The sequence below is a fragment of the Diabrotica undecimpunctata genome, chromosome 10 (genome assembly GCF_040954645.1).
Source record: "Diabrotica undecimpunctata isolate CICGRU chromosome 10, icDiaUnde3, whole genome shotgun sequence".
In the NCBI taxonomy this organism is placed as follows: Eukaryota; Metazoa; Arthropoda; class Insecta; order Coleoptera; family Chrysomelidae; genus Diabrotica; species Diabrotica undecimpunctata.
The window spans coordinates 20,762,937-20,779,358 of record NC_092812.1 but is presented as its reverse complement, the minus strand read 5'-3'; the positions used below and the strand labels follow the sequence as shown (position 1 = coordinate 20,779,358).

Here is a 16,422-nt window from a genome sequence, read left to right as displayed (position 1 = left end):
CCATATTAGAAGAAGTGGCAACTGAAGTTATCGGAAAGCAAAAACGTAAAAAACTAAGGTCAGACTGGTATGATGAGGAATGTGCACAAGCAAACGCAAAGAAAAAATCAGGCATATAGAAGACTCCAAGGGCAAAGAACGAGACAAACAGAGAAAGAGTATAGGCAGCTGAGACGAGAAGGAAAACGAATACTTAAAAAAAGAAGAAAGAGCATATAGAGAGCCAACTAAAAGAACTAAAGAACTATAAGGCACAAGCAGAAACGTGAAAGTTCTACAAGAGGATTAACCAGAACAGGAAAGAATTCAAACCTAGATTATCAATCATTAGAAATAGAACAGAGGAGATCATTGGTGATCAGGACTAGATACTAGAAAGATGGGCAGAAAACTTCGAGGAAAGGCTAAATATAAGAGGTGAGACAGAGCTCCACGAATCAGAAATCCAACTCGAGGACATTGACGATGAAAGAGAGAAACATAACATCCCAACAGAGGTAGAAGTCATCTAATCTATACAAAAATTGAAAGAAAATAAAGCTCCTGGGGCAGGTGGCATTCCTTCAGAACTGTTAAAACATGGCAAAAAAACCTGACATACTGTATATGTATACTAGTAGAACTGATCTGGAAGCAAATAAAGTTGCCAGAAGACTGGAATGTAGGTATAATTGTACCTATCCACAAGAAAGGAGATCAAACAATATGTGACAACTACAGAGGAATAACCCTCCTAAAAGTAAAGTAAATTGTGAAGACATAATAGGTAAATATCAGTGTGGGTTTCGAAAAAAAGTTCAACGACCGATCAAATATTCCTTCTAAGGCAAGCTCTGGAAAAAACATATGAGTATGGCATTGATACTCATCACCTGTTTGTTGATTTTAGATGTGCCTATGATAGTGTTGAAAGAAACGCACTGTACAAGGTCATAATAGAATTCAGCATACCAGTACACTTAGTAAAATTGGTGAAAGCGACCCTCTCAAGAGTCGAGTGTAAAGTTAGAGTCCAGAACGTTCCAGTCTCAGATAGGAATTAGACAAGGAGACAGCCTATCATGCCTTCTATTCAATATTGTACTAGAGAAAGCGATAAGAGAATCTGGAATAACAACCAGAGGAACTATTATTAATAGCAGCGTACAGTTACTAGCATACGCCGATGACATCGAAATTATTGCAAGAAGAAAGGCGAACATGGTCGAATCACGCAAGGCGCTTGATGCAGCAACAAAAAGAATGGGACTAGAGGTTAACACTAGTAAGACGAAGCATATGAAAGTATCAAATTATATACAAGCAGCACAACCCGAAGATCTAACAATCGGAACATATACTTTGGAAGGAGTAAAAGAGTTTATATACCTAGGCTCACAAAAGAATCAGAATAATGCAGTAAGTGCAAAAATTAACAGACGGATATATCTGGCAAATAGAGCCTATTATGGATTAAAAAAATTTTTAACCACAAGCCTAGTTACAAAAAGAACGAAACTAGTGATTTACAGAACTCTTATCAAGCCCATTCTCACCTACGCGTCGGAAACATGGACGATGACAAAGAGCGATGAAGAACGTTTAAGATGCTTTAAACGTAAAATCCTCCGGCATATCTATAAGGGAGTACAGAAGGGCCGATTATGGCATAGACGCTATAATTTCGAATTTTATCGCATGTATGACAGACCTGATATTATTAGGTCCATCAAAATAAACCGGCTGCGGTGGCTAGGTCACATAGAGAGAATGAATGATATGGAGCCGCCAAAACATATTTATAATCAAAGAATAGATGGAGTAAGAAGGAGAGGCAGACCCAGAGCACGATTTAAGGATCAGGTGGAGGAAGACTTGAGAATCTTGGGAGTATCAAACTGGAAAGCCAACAAACTAAACGAAATGTTAGTCAGATTAATAATTGAACAATAATATTATTTTCTGGGTAACACGTACTTTCTTCGAGAATAGTTGTTGTGGTTTATGTCATTAATGTCATCGTAAAAATTGGATAAATACCTCCTAAGACAATTTTAGCAAAATCTTGCTAAAATCTGTATGCCCTACATTTGAATTCTTTTACTTATAAAACATTTAAAACAAATGGATTCAAATTAAAAAAATTTCAATACCATAAATTTTTTAACAGGAAGAAAATTATAATCATTATAATTTATAAGCCACATTTTAAACTAAACATGTGTGTTATGTTTAATACAATATTACACTTTAATTATTAAAATCCGCTTATCTTAAACCTACTAATTAAAATCCGACATAGTACGTGAACTGCACGTGGTAAACATTTTCAGAATATCAAATTATGTGACTAAGTCCAGTGTATATTCAAAAATGTTTGCGCATATGAAATCCTAAAATACTCTACTCATTGCGCCATTTAAATCTCTCATAACCATCAAATTCTCGTCCCATTTAACTACCAGTATACATTATTTAAAATTCAGTCATCTGGAACTATTTTGCTTTATAACATTTATAGGTTTTTATACAGTTCAATGCGGCAGGACGTTAGACCAGTCAACAGAATGATATTTGGTCAGTAGTTATTTTACAAATTCAGCACTGAAAACTATAGTTTTCACTATTTTCAAAAACTTTATTACACTTCGTGTAACACTTTTCTTCATTGCAATGAACAAAGTTGTTGATAACATTAATACTCCTGTCCAAATTGGTTTATATGCAGATGACCTTGTTCTTTATGTAAGCAATAAAAATACTTTCGAGATAAATATGAGGAAGCATATTCAGAATTAAGAGAAGTTAAAGCTGGAGTTCCACAAGGAAGTGTGTGTCCTGGGGCCAGTGCTATACCTGCTATATACCAGTGATATTCCATCATTAGAACCTAACATAACTGCGACATTTGCAGACGACACATGCATTGTAGCAATGGGACAAAACCACGAGGATACAGCAACCATGCTACAGAACTCTGTTGAACAAATTAACGTCTGCACCAGGCGATGGCGTATCAAATTGAATGAAACAAAATCTGTTCATATCAATTTTACTAACAAAAGAGAACAACATATCCCAGTTAGTATAAATAGAAACCAAATACCTTATGCAAATACGGCAAAATATTTGGGTATGACATTAGATTCCAAGCTACGTTGTAAAGCACATATTAAGAAACAAAAGAGGAATTAGAAATTAAGTTCAGAAAGATGTACTGGTTGATGGAAAAAAATCCTTGCTGTCTACTTATAACAAATTGTTATTGTATAAACAAGTTCTTAACCGATATGGACATATGGAATACAGCTATGGGGCTATACAAAAGAAAGTAACATACAAATTATACAACGATATCAGAATAAATTATTAAGAAATCTCGTTAACGCTCCATGGTACTTCAGAAACTGTGATCTTCATCGAAACCTCCAGATGGATACGGTTATCCAGACAATAAGTAAGTTTGCCAAGAGTCATGAACAAAGGCTCTCCAACTACGTGAATGTCGAGGCCATCAAACTCCTAGACAACGCCAACCAGATAAGAACGAAGCCGTTTTAGTTAGTGCTATAAGTGAGTGAAAGTGAAAAAGCAGAGCAAAGTGCGGCTAAAGTGTACACCTTAGCTAGTAGTACTATAATGTATTAGAGCCTAAGGAGTATTGCTGAAGTTTTTTGTAATATTTTGTATATAGAACTAATTTGCTCATTGACAATAGTGAATGATCAGATAGCAATAATCATATTAAGATTCCTGTTGGAGTTTTATTACATAAAAAAAACTTCATAAAAAGCTCTTCATAATGATTAGCGTTTTATTCCATATGCAGATATGCTTGGATATTTGTGAAGCACAATACAAGTACGATGTTTTACAAAGATTTCTAGAAACTGATTCTTACTAAAGAAGGCCAAGGAAAGGATGAAGGAAAGTACACGAGAGATCAAGGTCAATAAACGCCGTGGAAGATCGGTTTCTTTGACTACCAGTGCTTCGAGAGAGGATAGTCACTGCTACAGCTTTGCCTAGGAGAATGGTAGATGTTCATGGTACCATATTTTCACCTGACACGGTGCTTCGAAGATTAAGCGAACAAAATTTATCATCTTATGTACATAAAAATGAATATATATGATTTGTAAGTTCACTAATTGTATAATGTAGAATTTCTTTAACCTAGTTATATTGTTTTTAAAATAGTATTAACTTCAAATATTAATGGACCTTATTTTACTTTTTCTCTCAAGAATCACAGTCAAATATGATTAGGCGAATGAAACCATAGGTTTCCCAGTTAATATCTCAACCACACACACACATTGCCGTTAGTTTGTTTTCAGAGACTTTTTTATTTGACATTATTCCCGTAACCTTTGCACGGTACAGCTAAGCAAAGTTAATAATTTCAGTAGTTTTCATAATAATATTCCGTCTTAATATTATGTTTGTCGGATTTGTTTTACTAAATATGTCCGTTCCCCTTTTTGTTTTTTCTTTTAAACATATAGACGGAATCTTGTAAAATTCTCCCCTAAAATGACAAATAGCATTTATAAAAATTTCCGTCTAACATGATAATGGTAAAAATTGCATTAAACAAATTTGATTTGGAATTTTTGTAAAGTCTGCTGCGAGGATGCTTTGTAACGCGCGCTGTGTCGTGTGAGGAATATTTTCTGTGACGATGAAAGCGATCCCGTCAGGTCGATGCCAAAAGGGCTTTTCATGAGGGGTTATGGAGTATGCACGTACGATTATCGGCAGATGAAATTGGCAGGGAAATGCAGCAATGGGAGGGCTACGAATTCTTCAAATTGACAAGAAGTAGGGACCAGAATTCTTACACGAACAATTTTTTAGGCTTCATATTCATATTCTTAATCTACTTCTATATTATTACCAATTTAAAAGTATATCAGCTATATATTTGAAATTTATTTTGCAGTATGTGATATACTAAAAGCCAGTATATGATTATATAAACTGAATATGTTTTACTATAAAGGATGCCACCCTAGGTTTTTGTTTCCAAACAACATTGGCAATCGGCCGGATCTTGTGAACTATAACAGATAGAATGTCGAAGAAAAAATAAATAGGCTAAGTCCACCAAGATAAATTTATCGAAATTCTTTATAAAAGGTATATAATTAAAATTCCTTTTCGGGTTACATCACAGAAGGTTTTCGGACTAAAAAGCCCATAATCAGTGTTTTGTTACCTGGAATAAGCCTCAACATTTGGAACCTGAGAATTATATGGTATGTGTATGATGTTCAGATGTTTATTGCTCATGATTGGAAGTTAAGATGTGTATGTATGAATTTATTGAATGTATAAACACAATAAAGAGACAATTATAATTTAATGAGGAGTACTTATTGGCCGGTGGTAAGATAAGATGTTGTTGGGATGTATAAAAGAATTGATGTTATTGAAAAAAAAAAGGTTGATTAGGTACATTTTGTAGTTAGTTGTAATTATAAAATTTGGATAATTGTAAGTGTGGATAAAGCTAAGGCCCTTTATGTTGAAAAATAATATTTGGTGCCTGAAGAATTTTTTTTGTGTTGATTAAGTGTACCGTTGTTATGGAGTTGAGTGTTAGAGAATAAATTGTAAACTGGTTTATGTAAGGCTGATTGCATTATGGAAAAACCAACAGAATTGATGTCTGATAAAAGGTGAGAAAATAATTGAAAAACTGAAAGAAAACGGCATCTCCAGAGCTCTAGCCACAGACCACATAATACTGTGTGACAAGAGTGAAAAGAGAAGTGTTAATTAAAATTATATTGTGACATGGACTGGGTATATGGCAAGTGCTAGAGTTGATAAGAAAGATTTTATGTTCTGTATTGTTAAAATATCTGGCTATGTTTGTTAATATATAAGTACCACTTTGTGGTAAATTGTTGTAATAATTAGAATAAAAAATAAACAAGCAAATTTAACATTTGTCAACATATATGCCCCTACTGAGAATGCTCCTGAAGAAGAAAAGAATGAATTCTATGAGAAACTTGAAGAATTGTTCGAAGAAATACCAAAGAACGACATACTAATCCTGCTAGGAGACTTCAACGCAAAGATAGGGAAAGAAGACACGAACAGAGAAATCGCAGGAAAAGAAACGATCAATCAAAATACGAATAACAATGGCAGGAGAATATGTAATCTAGCAGCAGCAACCAATACTTTTATTATTAGCACTCAATTCAAGCACAAAAAAGAGCACAAAGTAACGTGGCTAATACCTGGAACAACAGATGGAAACCAAATAGACCACATCCTAATCTCAAAAAAATGGAGAACAATTGTACAGAATGTAAGGTCATACAGGGGAGCCAATGCTGATTCGGATCACATTTTGGTGATAGGCGACATGAAATTGAAGATACTTAAAGATAAAAACGACAGAAAGAAAAGAAAGAGGTGGAATCGGTCGAAACTAAATACAGATAATGTAAACAGAAAATTCTGCAGTAAATTAGAAGAAAAACTACTAGTCCTAAAACCATCAAACATAGATAAAACATGGGAAGACATAAAAGATAGTATCTTAACAACAGCAGAGGAGACGATAGGACTAATGGAAGACAATAAAAGAAAGGATTGGTACGATGAAGAATGCGAGCAAGCTAGTAAAGACAAGGACAAAGCAAGACACAGGTGGGTGGCCACAGGGAAACAAGAAGATCTCCTACACTATAAAGAGAAGAAGAAAGAGTCAGACAAATGCTGCAAAACAAAAAAGAAGAAATGGATCGAAGAATTACTGCAGGAACTCGAAGCCGATAGTAATGACAATGCAAGACTATACAAATACATAAAATCACAGAGAAAAAAAGAGATACCGGCAAATATTGGAAAAATGGAATGGGAAACACACTATAGAGAACTGTTTAAAAAGAAAGACGAGGCTGAAAATGCAGAAAATGAAGAACAAACAGAAAATAGGAATGGAGAACAATCAGAGCCTCCCTCATACAGCGAAGTATTGGCGACCATAAACAGATTAAAGACAAGGAAAGCAGCAGGACCAGACGACATTATAAATGAGTTCTTCAAGAAAGGGGGAGAGGAACTAGCCCACAGAATCCACAACCTAATAGAACGAATATGGGAAGAAGAACGCATGCCGAACGACTGGAATTGTGGTCTGATAACCCCAATCCCTAAAAAAGGCGACAAGACGAAATGCACTAACTACAGGGGAATCACGTTATTAAATACAATGTACAAAATATTAACTAATTTGATCAGACAAAGAATAGAAAAAGAAACTAGAACAAAAATAGGTGAATACCAACATGGATTCAGGGAAGGTAAGTCAACAATAGATGCAATACACATTGTAACGCAAATCGTCGAAAAAAGTTACGAGCACGGAATAGATCTACATATACTGTTTATTGACTACAAGCAAGCTTTTGACAGTGTAATAAGGGAGGAGCTAATTAAGGATATGAATCAATTAGGCATCCAAGAAAAACTAATAAGTCTCACGAAAATGACGATGAAGGAATCCAAGGCACGAATCTTAACAAGGGAAGGCCCGTCAGATGAAGTACACATGGAGGTAGGTGTCAGACAGGGAGACTCCCTGTCAACAACATTATTTAACATTTCCATAGAGGGGGCAGTAAGAGCAGCCAAAATTATGGGAACGATTATCGAATCTTCAGCCCAACTGATAGCGTATGCAGACGATATTGCACTGGTTACTAGAGATTTAAAAACCATGCAGAACATAATATTAATACTAGATAAAGAAGCAAAGAAGAGAGGGCTAGTAATAAACCAAAGCAAAACGAAATACCTCAAGTGTTCAAGAGAGAATACGAACATAAAGAAAGAAATTAAGCTTGGTGCATATACATTTGAAAGAGTACACCGTTTCAAATACCTGGGAGTGATGGTGAATGACCGAAATGATAGAACGGATGAAATAAATAAACGCATCCTACTGGGTAATAAAACCTACTGGAATTACCAAAAATTCCTGAAAGAAAAGTACATTAGTAAGAAAACCAAATTAAAAATTTACAAGACTGCAATCAGGCCAGTGATCACCTATGGTGCAGAGACGATGTGCCTAACACAAAAAGATGAAATGAGGTTGTAAATCCTAGAGAGAAAGATAATTCGACGAATAATGGGACCGGTAAGAATAAGTGTCGGCGAATTTAGAAGATTAACCAATGAAGAAATTAAAGAAGTCATCGAGGGTGAAGACATAATCAAGTTCGTGAAAACGCAAAGGCTCAGGTGGCTGGGACACACAGAAAGAGCTAACCCAGACTCTACCCTAAAGCGAATAACTGGATGGAGACCAACAACAAAGAGACCAAAGGGGAGACCCAAAACAAGATGGAGAGATCAAGTCTTAGGAGACATAAAGAAGCTGAGAATCTACAATTGGAAGGAGCGCTGTAAGGACCGGAAAGAATGGAGGAAAATTGTAGACAGAGCCAAGTCACACACGCTGCTATAATAATAAAAAAAAAACAACAGCGGACTGATTCTCCGCAATAAATAAATCAGAGAGCCCAAAAGGGCGGCAAACACTCCGCCAGGAGTGAATAAGCCATGATGATGATGAAAACGGTCCTTTATGTTAAAAGAAACGGTATTACTGTAATGTTATTCTAAATGAATATTGGATGTTTTCTATTCCACCACTTCGATTCATAAAGTTGATTGGGTCTTTGGTGTTAATGATACACTGACTTAAGTTGTTTAGAACGTTGAAAGAGATTTTGATATTTTGAACAGATCCTTTGATGAGATTTCTAATATCTCCAGAAAGGCTCCCATGATGGTAAAGTATAGAAGTGTAAATGGGTGTGGTGGTTAGATATCTGAAGAATGCAGTTTCTTGTAAGACTCTGAGTTGTTTTTTATGGATACGTTTGCTGATGATGTTTGGATCATATCCGTTGTTGATTGCTATCTCTTTAAGGCTTTTTAGTTTATTGTTATAGTTGTTCTGGGATAAAGGGGTGGTCTCTAAATAATAAATGTAACTATGAAATGCTGCATATTTGTTTGACATTGGGTGATTGGATGAGAAGGGTATGACATGATCAGTCTGTGTAGATTTCTTATAGATACTGAAGTCGACTTGGTCATTTAGTCTAGTAGGTAGTGGTAAGGTCAAAAAACTTCATTGATTGAGATGATTCAAGTTCCATTGTGAACTTAATATTGGGATGGATTTGGTTGATTTTAGAAAGTAATTGATCAGCTGAGTTAGAGTTACCTTATATGAAGACTAGACAGTAGAAACCAGTTGAGTATTTTAGGATTTGTCATGATGTGTGTGGATTCTAAATGATCCATAAATAAATCAGCTAGAAAAGATGAGAGACAACTACTCATAGCTTAGTATGTTCTATGGGAGAATTGTATAAAAAATACGTTTGGGAGATGTTGTGGCTTCGATTTTGTGAAAAATGAAAAATTTATAGCTTTTGTTTTTGTTGTAGAAAACTGGAGTCCAATATTGTTAGATCACGATCCTATTAACTTAAAGCTATAGCAATACGATTATGAGCAGATAATATGTATTTATTTCTTGCTAAAATTACCAGATCATTCGCGTACAAAAAAAATTAATTGTGATATTGAAGTACTACACAACATTGTTAATAGCAATTAAAAAAACGCTTTGCTTAGACTAGAGCCTTGTGAAATTCGATTTTCCTGTAATTTAGATTTAAACAAATGGTTATTGATTTGAACTTGGAAATATCGTTGCCGTATAAAGTTTGAAATAACAGCAAACATATCACTGTGAATCTTACAATTGTGGAGTGTAGTTAAAATATCAAAGCACCATATTTTTACATCAAAGAATATGGTTCTTATTCTTGCTTACATATAAATACTTCCTAAATTTCTGATTCCAATGATATTAGGATACCTAATGTGGATATATTTTCCCTAAATCCACTTTGTTTGAGTATAATAAGATGTTTATGGTAATATACCACATTTCTAGTTACTTACACATTGCATTCGTGAGAGAGATTGGTCTGTAATAGGATTCTGCTTCAAATTTAGGTTTATCAGGTTTAAATATTGGAACTATAATTGATGTGTGTCATATTTGTGGGAATATCTTAGTTATCCATATAAAATTAAAAAGTTGCAATATTAGTTCTTGTACTACTTAACAGATTCGAATGTAGATATGAGGATCGAATCGTGTCTAATGCCCCTTTTTCCGCTTCTTCTCGATCAACAATGGTAAATACAATAAAACGTTGAAGTTGTGGAGTAAAAATTATGGTTTTATTGACAGCTACTAATAATTACACTAAAGATGATGGTTAGGTAACTTTCTACAATAGACTGCGCTTGAATGAGCTCAAATCCCCAATTTATAATCTCACAAATAATGTTAGTTAGAGAGAGGTTATTGCTTCTACCTTACAAACAAACTTTGAACTATGAGCTTACAATAAAATTTTATCTAGGCCGTAATTGTAACACTTAGGAAGTTCAATTGGAAAATATATTATTCGGCAATTTATTACGTTGTAGGTAAATGAACTAATTATTAAAATATTACACGATATGTTTTCATAATGTTTCAATTATACACGGTGAAACTATAAAATATTAAGGAGTTGAAAATAATGTGAGATTACAAATTAAGGGATTAATTTGTGATTGAACAACTACTGATGATAGTTTTTGTACAAAAAGCACAGGTATGTTATCTGGTCCTGGACTAGTATTTCTAACGGAGTTAAGAGTTTAACAATTTAAATTTAGTACAGCTTATTTATTTTTTTAAATTATTTAGTTAAAGATGATTTATTGGTGAAGTGGCATTGAATAATGGTATTACTTTATTTTCTTTAAATCGTTCCTTTTCTAAAAATTCATCACTGCATTCAGTACAATATTGATTTGCCACTGTTACAAATATAATGCGTTTGGATGTAAATTTCTGATTGTCTTTTATTAAGTACTCTATAAAGAGATGTGAATTTTTCCCAAATATACTTCTAATCAGATTTGACCGGTTGAAGTAGAGCTATTGATTTCTAAAAAAAATTTGCCATGACTCTTGCTTGCTTTTTTTAATAATTAATCTATATTTAGCCCTTATTCTTTTAAATTCCAAATTATTTTCAGTAGTTTTATATCATTTTATATCATCATCTATTAAGATATAAACCAATTTAGATTCTTTTATTGCCTATTTGCATGCATCGTTCCACCACAGTAAAGGTAAATGTTTTGGATGAAAAGTTGTTTTTCCAATAGATTTATTTGCTGCATCAATAATGACTGTTGAAAAAGTCTAATTTTTTTCTAAAATCCATAGCTGATAAAGAAATCACTGTTGAAGGCAGTGTCCAGTTGGCTTTATTTAAGGACCATTTGGTGATGTATTTATTGTGCTTATCGTTCAACAGATTGTTAACTAAGATGGGAAAGTGATCACTTCCATATAGATCAGATTAAGCATCCCACGATAAACTAGGTTGTAAGGTTGGTTCACAAATTGGCAAATTAATTTCTGAAAACACTCCTGTTGCTGCAGTATACCGGATATTCCTGCTGTCATTAAGTAAATTTAAATTGAGATTATTTAGAATAGTTTCTATTTTCCTTTCCATTGGTGTGATTTTTTTGAGCCCCATAATAAATTGTGTATATTAAAATCTCCCAAAATAATTTAAGCTGCAGGAATCTGAGTTAGAAGATTAGAAATGTCTGCTCTACTTGCAATCAGAATTAGGAGCGACGGAATGACTGCAGATGTTAACTTTTAGTAGACGTACCAAGGAGAGGAATATATTCTTCCTCAGTTTTCTTACAAAGTATATTTTTACTTTCACTTAAATTTTACTTTTTTCGTATTTTTATTATTTGTGGCTAATATTTGCATACTTACTCTTACCGTGACTAACTACATTTTTATGTTATTTTTTTTAAGGATTTCAATTTTTTTCATTCCTTGTTCGTACATATTTATAATCTCCTGTATTTCATTGTTCTATCTCTGTTGCCTACTCTTTTTGTATTTGTTTCATTTGTTTATTTAGGTTTTTTGTATCTTAATTCTGATTTCATTGTTCCAGTTTTAAACTTTCCACATTCGTTGTATGCTCTGGTTGTACTTTGTAGTCACCTGAGTCGATCATTTTTAGTAGCTTTTATTATATTTATATGGCTGTCAGACCACGCAAAAGGTCGCAAACCAAGCAGGCCATCGGATTTTTGACCCTTATCAATGTTACAGGTATTATTTAAATTTTTTTCCGACTTTTGTTTTATATGGAATATGTCGTAAATTCTTATTATCTGAAATCTCATTGGCAACATTGGAAATGATTTGACTACGGGAACTTTATCTTTGTCTTCGATTTTGTTTAAAGTTTTCCAGTTCCGGTTTCGCATTTTCGGTAATTTAATTAATTGTTTTTATAACAGCACGTATTATTTGAAAAAAATTTAACTTGAATTGGATCAGAAGAACTAGTTTCCGGCATTAAATCCAAGTTTTGGATATTTTTATTGTTAGAAAATTAAACCATATATCATTATTATTTCTAAACCTAGATATTAAATTTATAACGATATGAAATGAATAGCACAAATCTTGTATTACAGTTTCTTTAGTTGTATAATATTGTATTGGGCTGAAGAAGGAGAATATTCTTGTTTAAGTTGGATACAAAAATTTTCCAACTTTCTTTAGCTATTGCTTTTAATTTTTTTTACTTTTTGTCATTATATCTTGACATATCAAGTAATTTTCAAAATTAGGGTTTTGCTTATAATTTAAAAGGGCTTCTTTTCTCTCTTTGATAATTTCATCGCAATTTGTATTTTACCAAGGCGAAGAATTTCGAATTTTGCCTTTAATATATTGTGGAATTTGCAGTTAAACTGTATAATTTATAAAGTCAATAAAAAAACTATATTTCTCTGACATATTTTCCATTTGGTGATAATTATTAAAAAATTGCTAAATTGCTGAAATTTTATACACGGACCAATTATATACAAGCCATATGCTATCGAAGAAGCTGAAGCTGTTTTCACTTGAAAATCCTCTTTTTGTGTGGGGGATCATCCAATTATGGGTTTGGTTTTACAGTTTCTGGTGTGACTTCGCTGATTCCACTACTTTTTTCCATTCTACTGTTTTTTTGATTGCCATACTGGTATCCATTCCGTTATAACTAGTAACGAATTACTCTTCTCTCTTTTTATTATGTGTCCATACCATATAATTCTTTGTGCTTTGGTTGTTCTAACTATGTTCTCTTGTCTTGCATGGTCTTCGTTTTTCCTCTTTGGTCGCAGTATTTTTGTTATAACCTTTCTCTTAAAACTTTTAATTGATCTTCTTCTCTTGCTGTTAATGTAAATGTTTCTGCAGCATATACTACTGTTGGCCTTATAGTCGTTTTTTAGATTTTAATTTTTGTGATTATATAACTGTTGCTACATATTTTTAATAAAAATTCAAACTGCCAGGATTCGAAAATCATTTAGTATAAATAACTAATTTCTGTGTAGAATTGCAATTGTACTCTTATAATAAATTTTGCTATACTAGCTAAAGATCCAAATATTTTTTTGACTTAACCACAAATAGATCATTTTTAATAATTCAATAAAGTAAGTTTTTACGTGAAACGTAAAAATATGCAAAGAACATATTAAAATTTTAAAAGTAAAGAAGGCTTTATTTTATGGAATAAAGTCCAATTGTCTTAGGTACAGGTGACATAAAAGGCAAATGATCGTTGCTCATATTCCTCCGAATACAAGAGATGTCCGTTTTTGTCAGGTGTTCTTTGAAAGAAGAAGTTGCAATCTTCTGGTGAATGATAGTTGATGGTCTCTCCGATAAGTTCTCTTAAGCTTTCATCTTGCTGGAGTTTAGTTTAAGCTGATGGCTTGACGGCACTTGTACCGAAGACAATCTTACAGATGAATCTAAATGGGGACCGCGATAAATGTTTTGTGTTGCATAACGATTTGCGACAAAATGTTATTATTTTTGACGTTCTTGAGAATTTACGTTATTTGGCGAAAGCAGAGCCATATTACATGGATAATACGTTTCAATATACTTCAACATTTTTCCTGCATTTGTCTCCCGTCCATGGCTTATTAAATGGGCATTACGTGCCTCTTATATTTTGTGTTCTTCCCGACAAATGCATAGAAACCTACGTTACGGTCTTTACTCAATTAATTCGTTGCTCCGAAGAAGTTGGTGTCATTTAAGGTCCATATGTAAAACAAATGTTTATTTCACTTCACTCAAAGTTGGTTTCGCAAAATCCAAAAACTTGGTTTGGTAACCATTTACAAGAGGGGAGATTCCAACGGCAACTGGCTGCATCACTTATTTGGCTTGCCATTTTTGTAGTCGGCGATTGTTTTATCAACGATTTTATGCGGATATCCCTAACCTGCCTTCATTTATGTAAATGACCGATTATATGGTAGAGAACTATATAAATAATGAGTCTCTTTTCTCTCTAACTATTTGGGCATCCCAGTCTAGCCATACGAAGTTCACCGTAAATCCATGCGAATCCTTTCATTCCCATTTTTCCAACTGTTTTTAATAAATATAGGGAGCATTTTCGATATTGTCATATGACTAAAATTTTTACAGTGTATACGATACATAGCTTTATCACAAGTACGATTATTAGTTTTAGTTTGACCACATTGAATACATAATTCATGGGAACTTTGCACTGATTTGAGGCATTTACAAATTTCAAACATTTATAGCATTGAACAACTCTACCAATAACTTGTTCGACAGAGAAATAAACTCTGTTAAAAGCTGTAATATAGTTGGGTAAAAGATTGCCTCAAAAATTTAAACTATAGTTGTTTATCTATATAGTTAATTTTATCTACTCTTTGTAGCATTCTTTGTACCACTTTCTCCTATGAGATACATGTATAACCTTGGACGCGGATTTAATGTTTTCCATGAGATAATTAATATCATATTGAGTATCTATATACTTAAGTAAGCCTTTAGTTTCTAACAAAAATATTTTGGTATGTAAGCTCTTAAATTTTGATTTTTGTTAATACTTTTTATTTCATTAATGTTTGTTAGTTTAAAAATTTGAGTTTGTTAGTCTATTCAAGTTTTCTCTTCCAATTTTTTCAACATATACCCAAAAAAGAGGAGTTCGCCAGGCCTGTGTACTTTGTTCACTATTGTTTAATATATATTCCGAAAAGATCTTCCAAAATGCCCTTGAAAATATTGAAGAAGGAATAAAAATCAACGGAGAATATATAAACAACTTCAGATACGCAGACGACACCGTCATTATTGCGAACAGTGCTGAGGGTTTGCAACGACTTTTGAATGCCATAACCAGAGATGAAGATAGCTTGGGGCTGAATATAAACACAAATAAAACAAAAGTAATGGCCGTTACACGTGCACCAAATGCGGATATTAATATTCGTATCTAGAACAAATAGAACCCGTACAAAAATTCCAGTATCTTGGTTGCTGGATAACAAACGATCTTGACTACGAAGTTGAAATACTAGTCCAGTTACTGTGGCCCTTTTCCCTTTAAATTTTTTATAACTGCACCGATTTATCTTAAATTTTTACAGTGGGTAGTAAATTACTCAAAAAACATAAGTTATATGGTGCCGATGTGTGCTTCTACCCCTGGGGTGGTTGGCACCCCATCTAGAAGGTTGAACTTTTTACACTCAAAATAACCCGGGAATTGATATAGAATTAAATTTTAAACAAAAAATGTCATATAACTTTTTTTTGCTAAATTAATACTTTTTGAGTTATACGCACTTGAAAAAATAAACTTTTCGCAAAAAAGAACATGTTTTCCAATGATTTTGTACGAATAACTCAAAAACAAAGCGTTCTATTGAAAAATCTATAATGAGCAAAAAAAAAGCTTATAAAAAAACAAAGAGAATGTTTTTTTATTAAGTTTTATAAGTACAATACTAAGCGATTTATAATTGTTTGAAGATGACTTTTTGTTTTTGGGATACTATAATCGATGCATTTAACATCAAATATCGGAAAATGGACATCTTTTTTGATAAAAACTCATAAAACACTTTTTAAAGAGCTAGAAAAAACCTTTAAAATGAGTTATGTTAAAAGCCATTTCGATTAAAACAAAGCGAAATACACAGGAAAGAATTTGAATTACTCTAGCGTTTTAAAAAAAAACGAGCAGTATAAGTAACACTATTTTGATCAGAATTGAAATTAAACGTATATCTTCTACAATTCATTTTATTTTAGTGCTATTTATAAGTTTTAAAAGTTTAGCTTGTTTAAAATGCGTATTTTTTGAAAAAATCATGTTTAAATTAAAAAATCTTTTTTTTTAATTATCTAAAAATTTACATTTTTTCAAAATAAATCTAAAACTA

General features: G+C 32.9%; 1 protein-coding gene across 1 annotated transcript in view; it reads left to right on the top strand.

The window, feature by feature from the left end:
- Positions 1-16,422, top strand: part of mGluR (metabotropic Glutamate Receptor) — a 720,415-nt gene that overhangs the window by 177,536 nt on the left and 526,457 nt on the right. Inside the window, exon 4 of the mRNA XM_072546856.1 lies at positions 1,010-1,019. Within this exon, the coding sequence (XP_072402957.1) occupies positions 1,010-1,019 (10 nt within the window). The remainder of the gene's footprint in view (positions 1-1,009; positions 1,020-16,422) is intronic.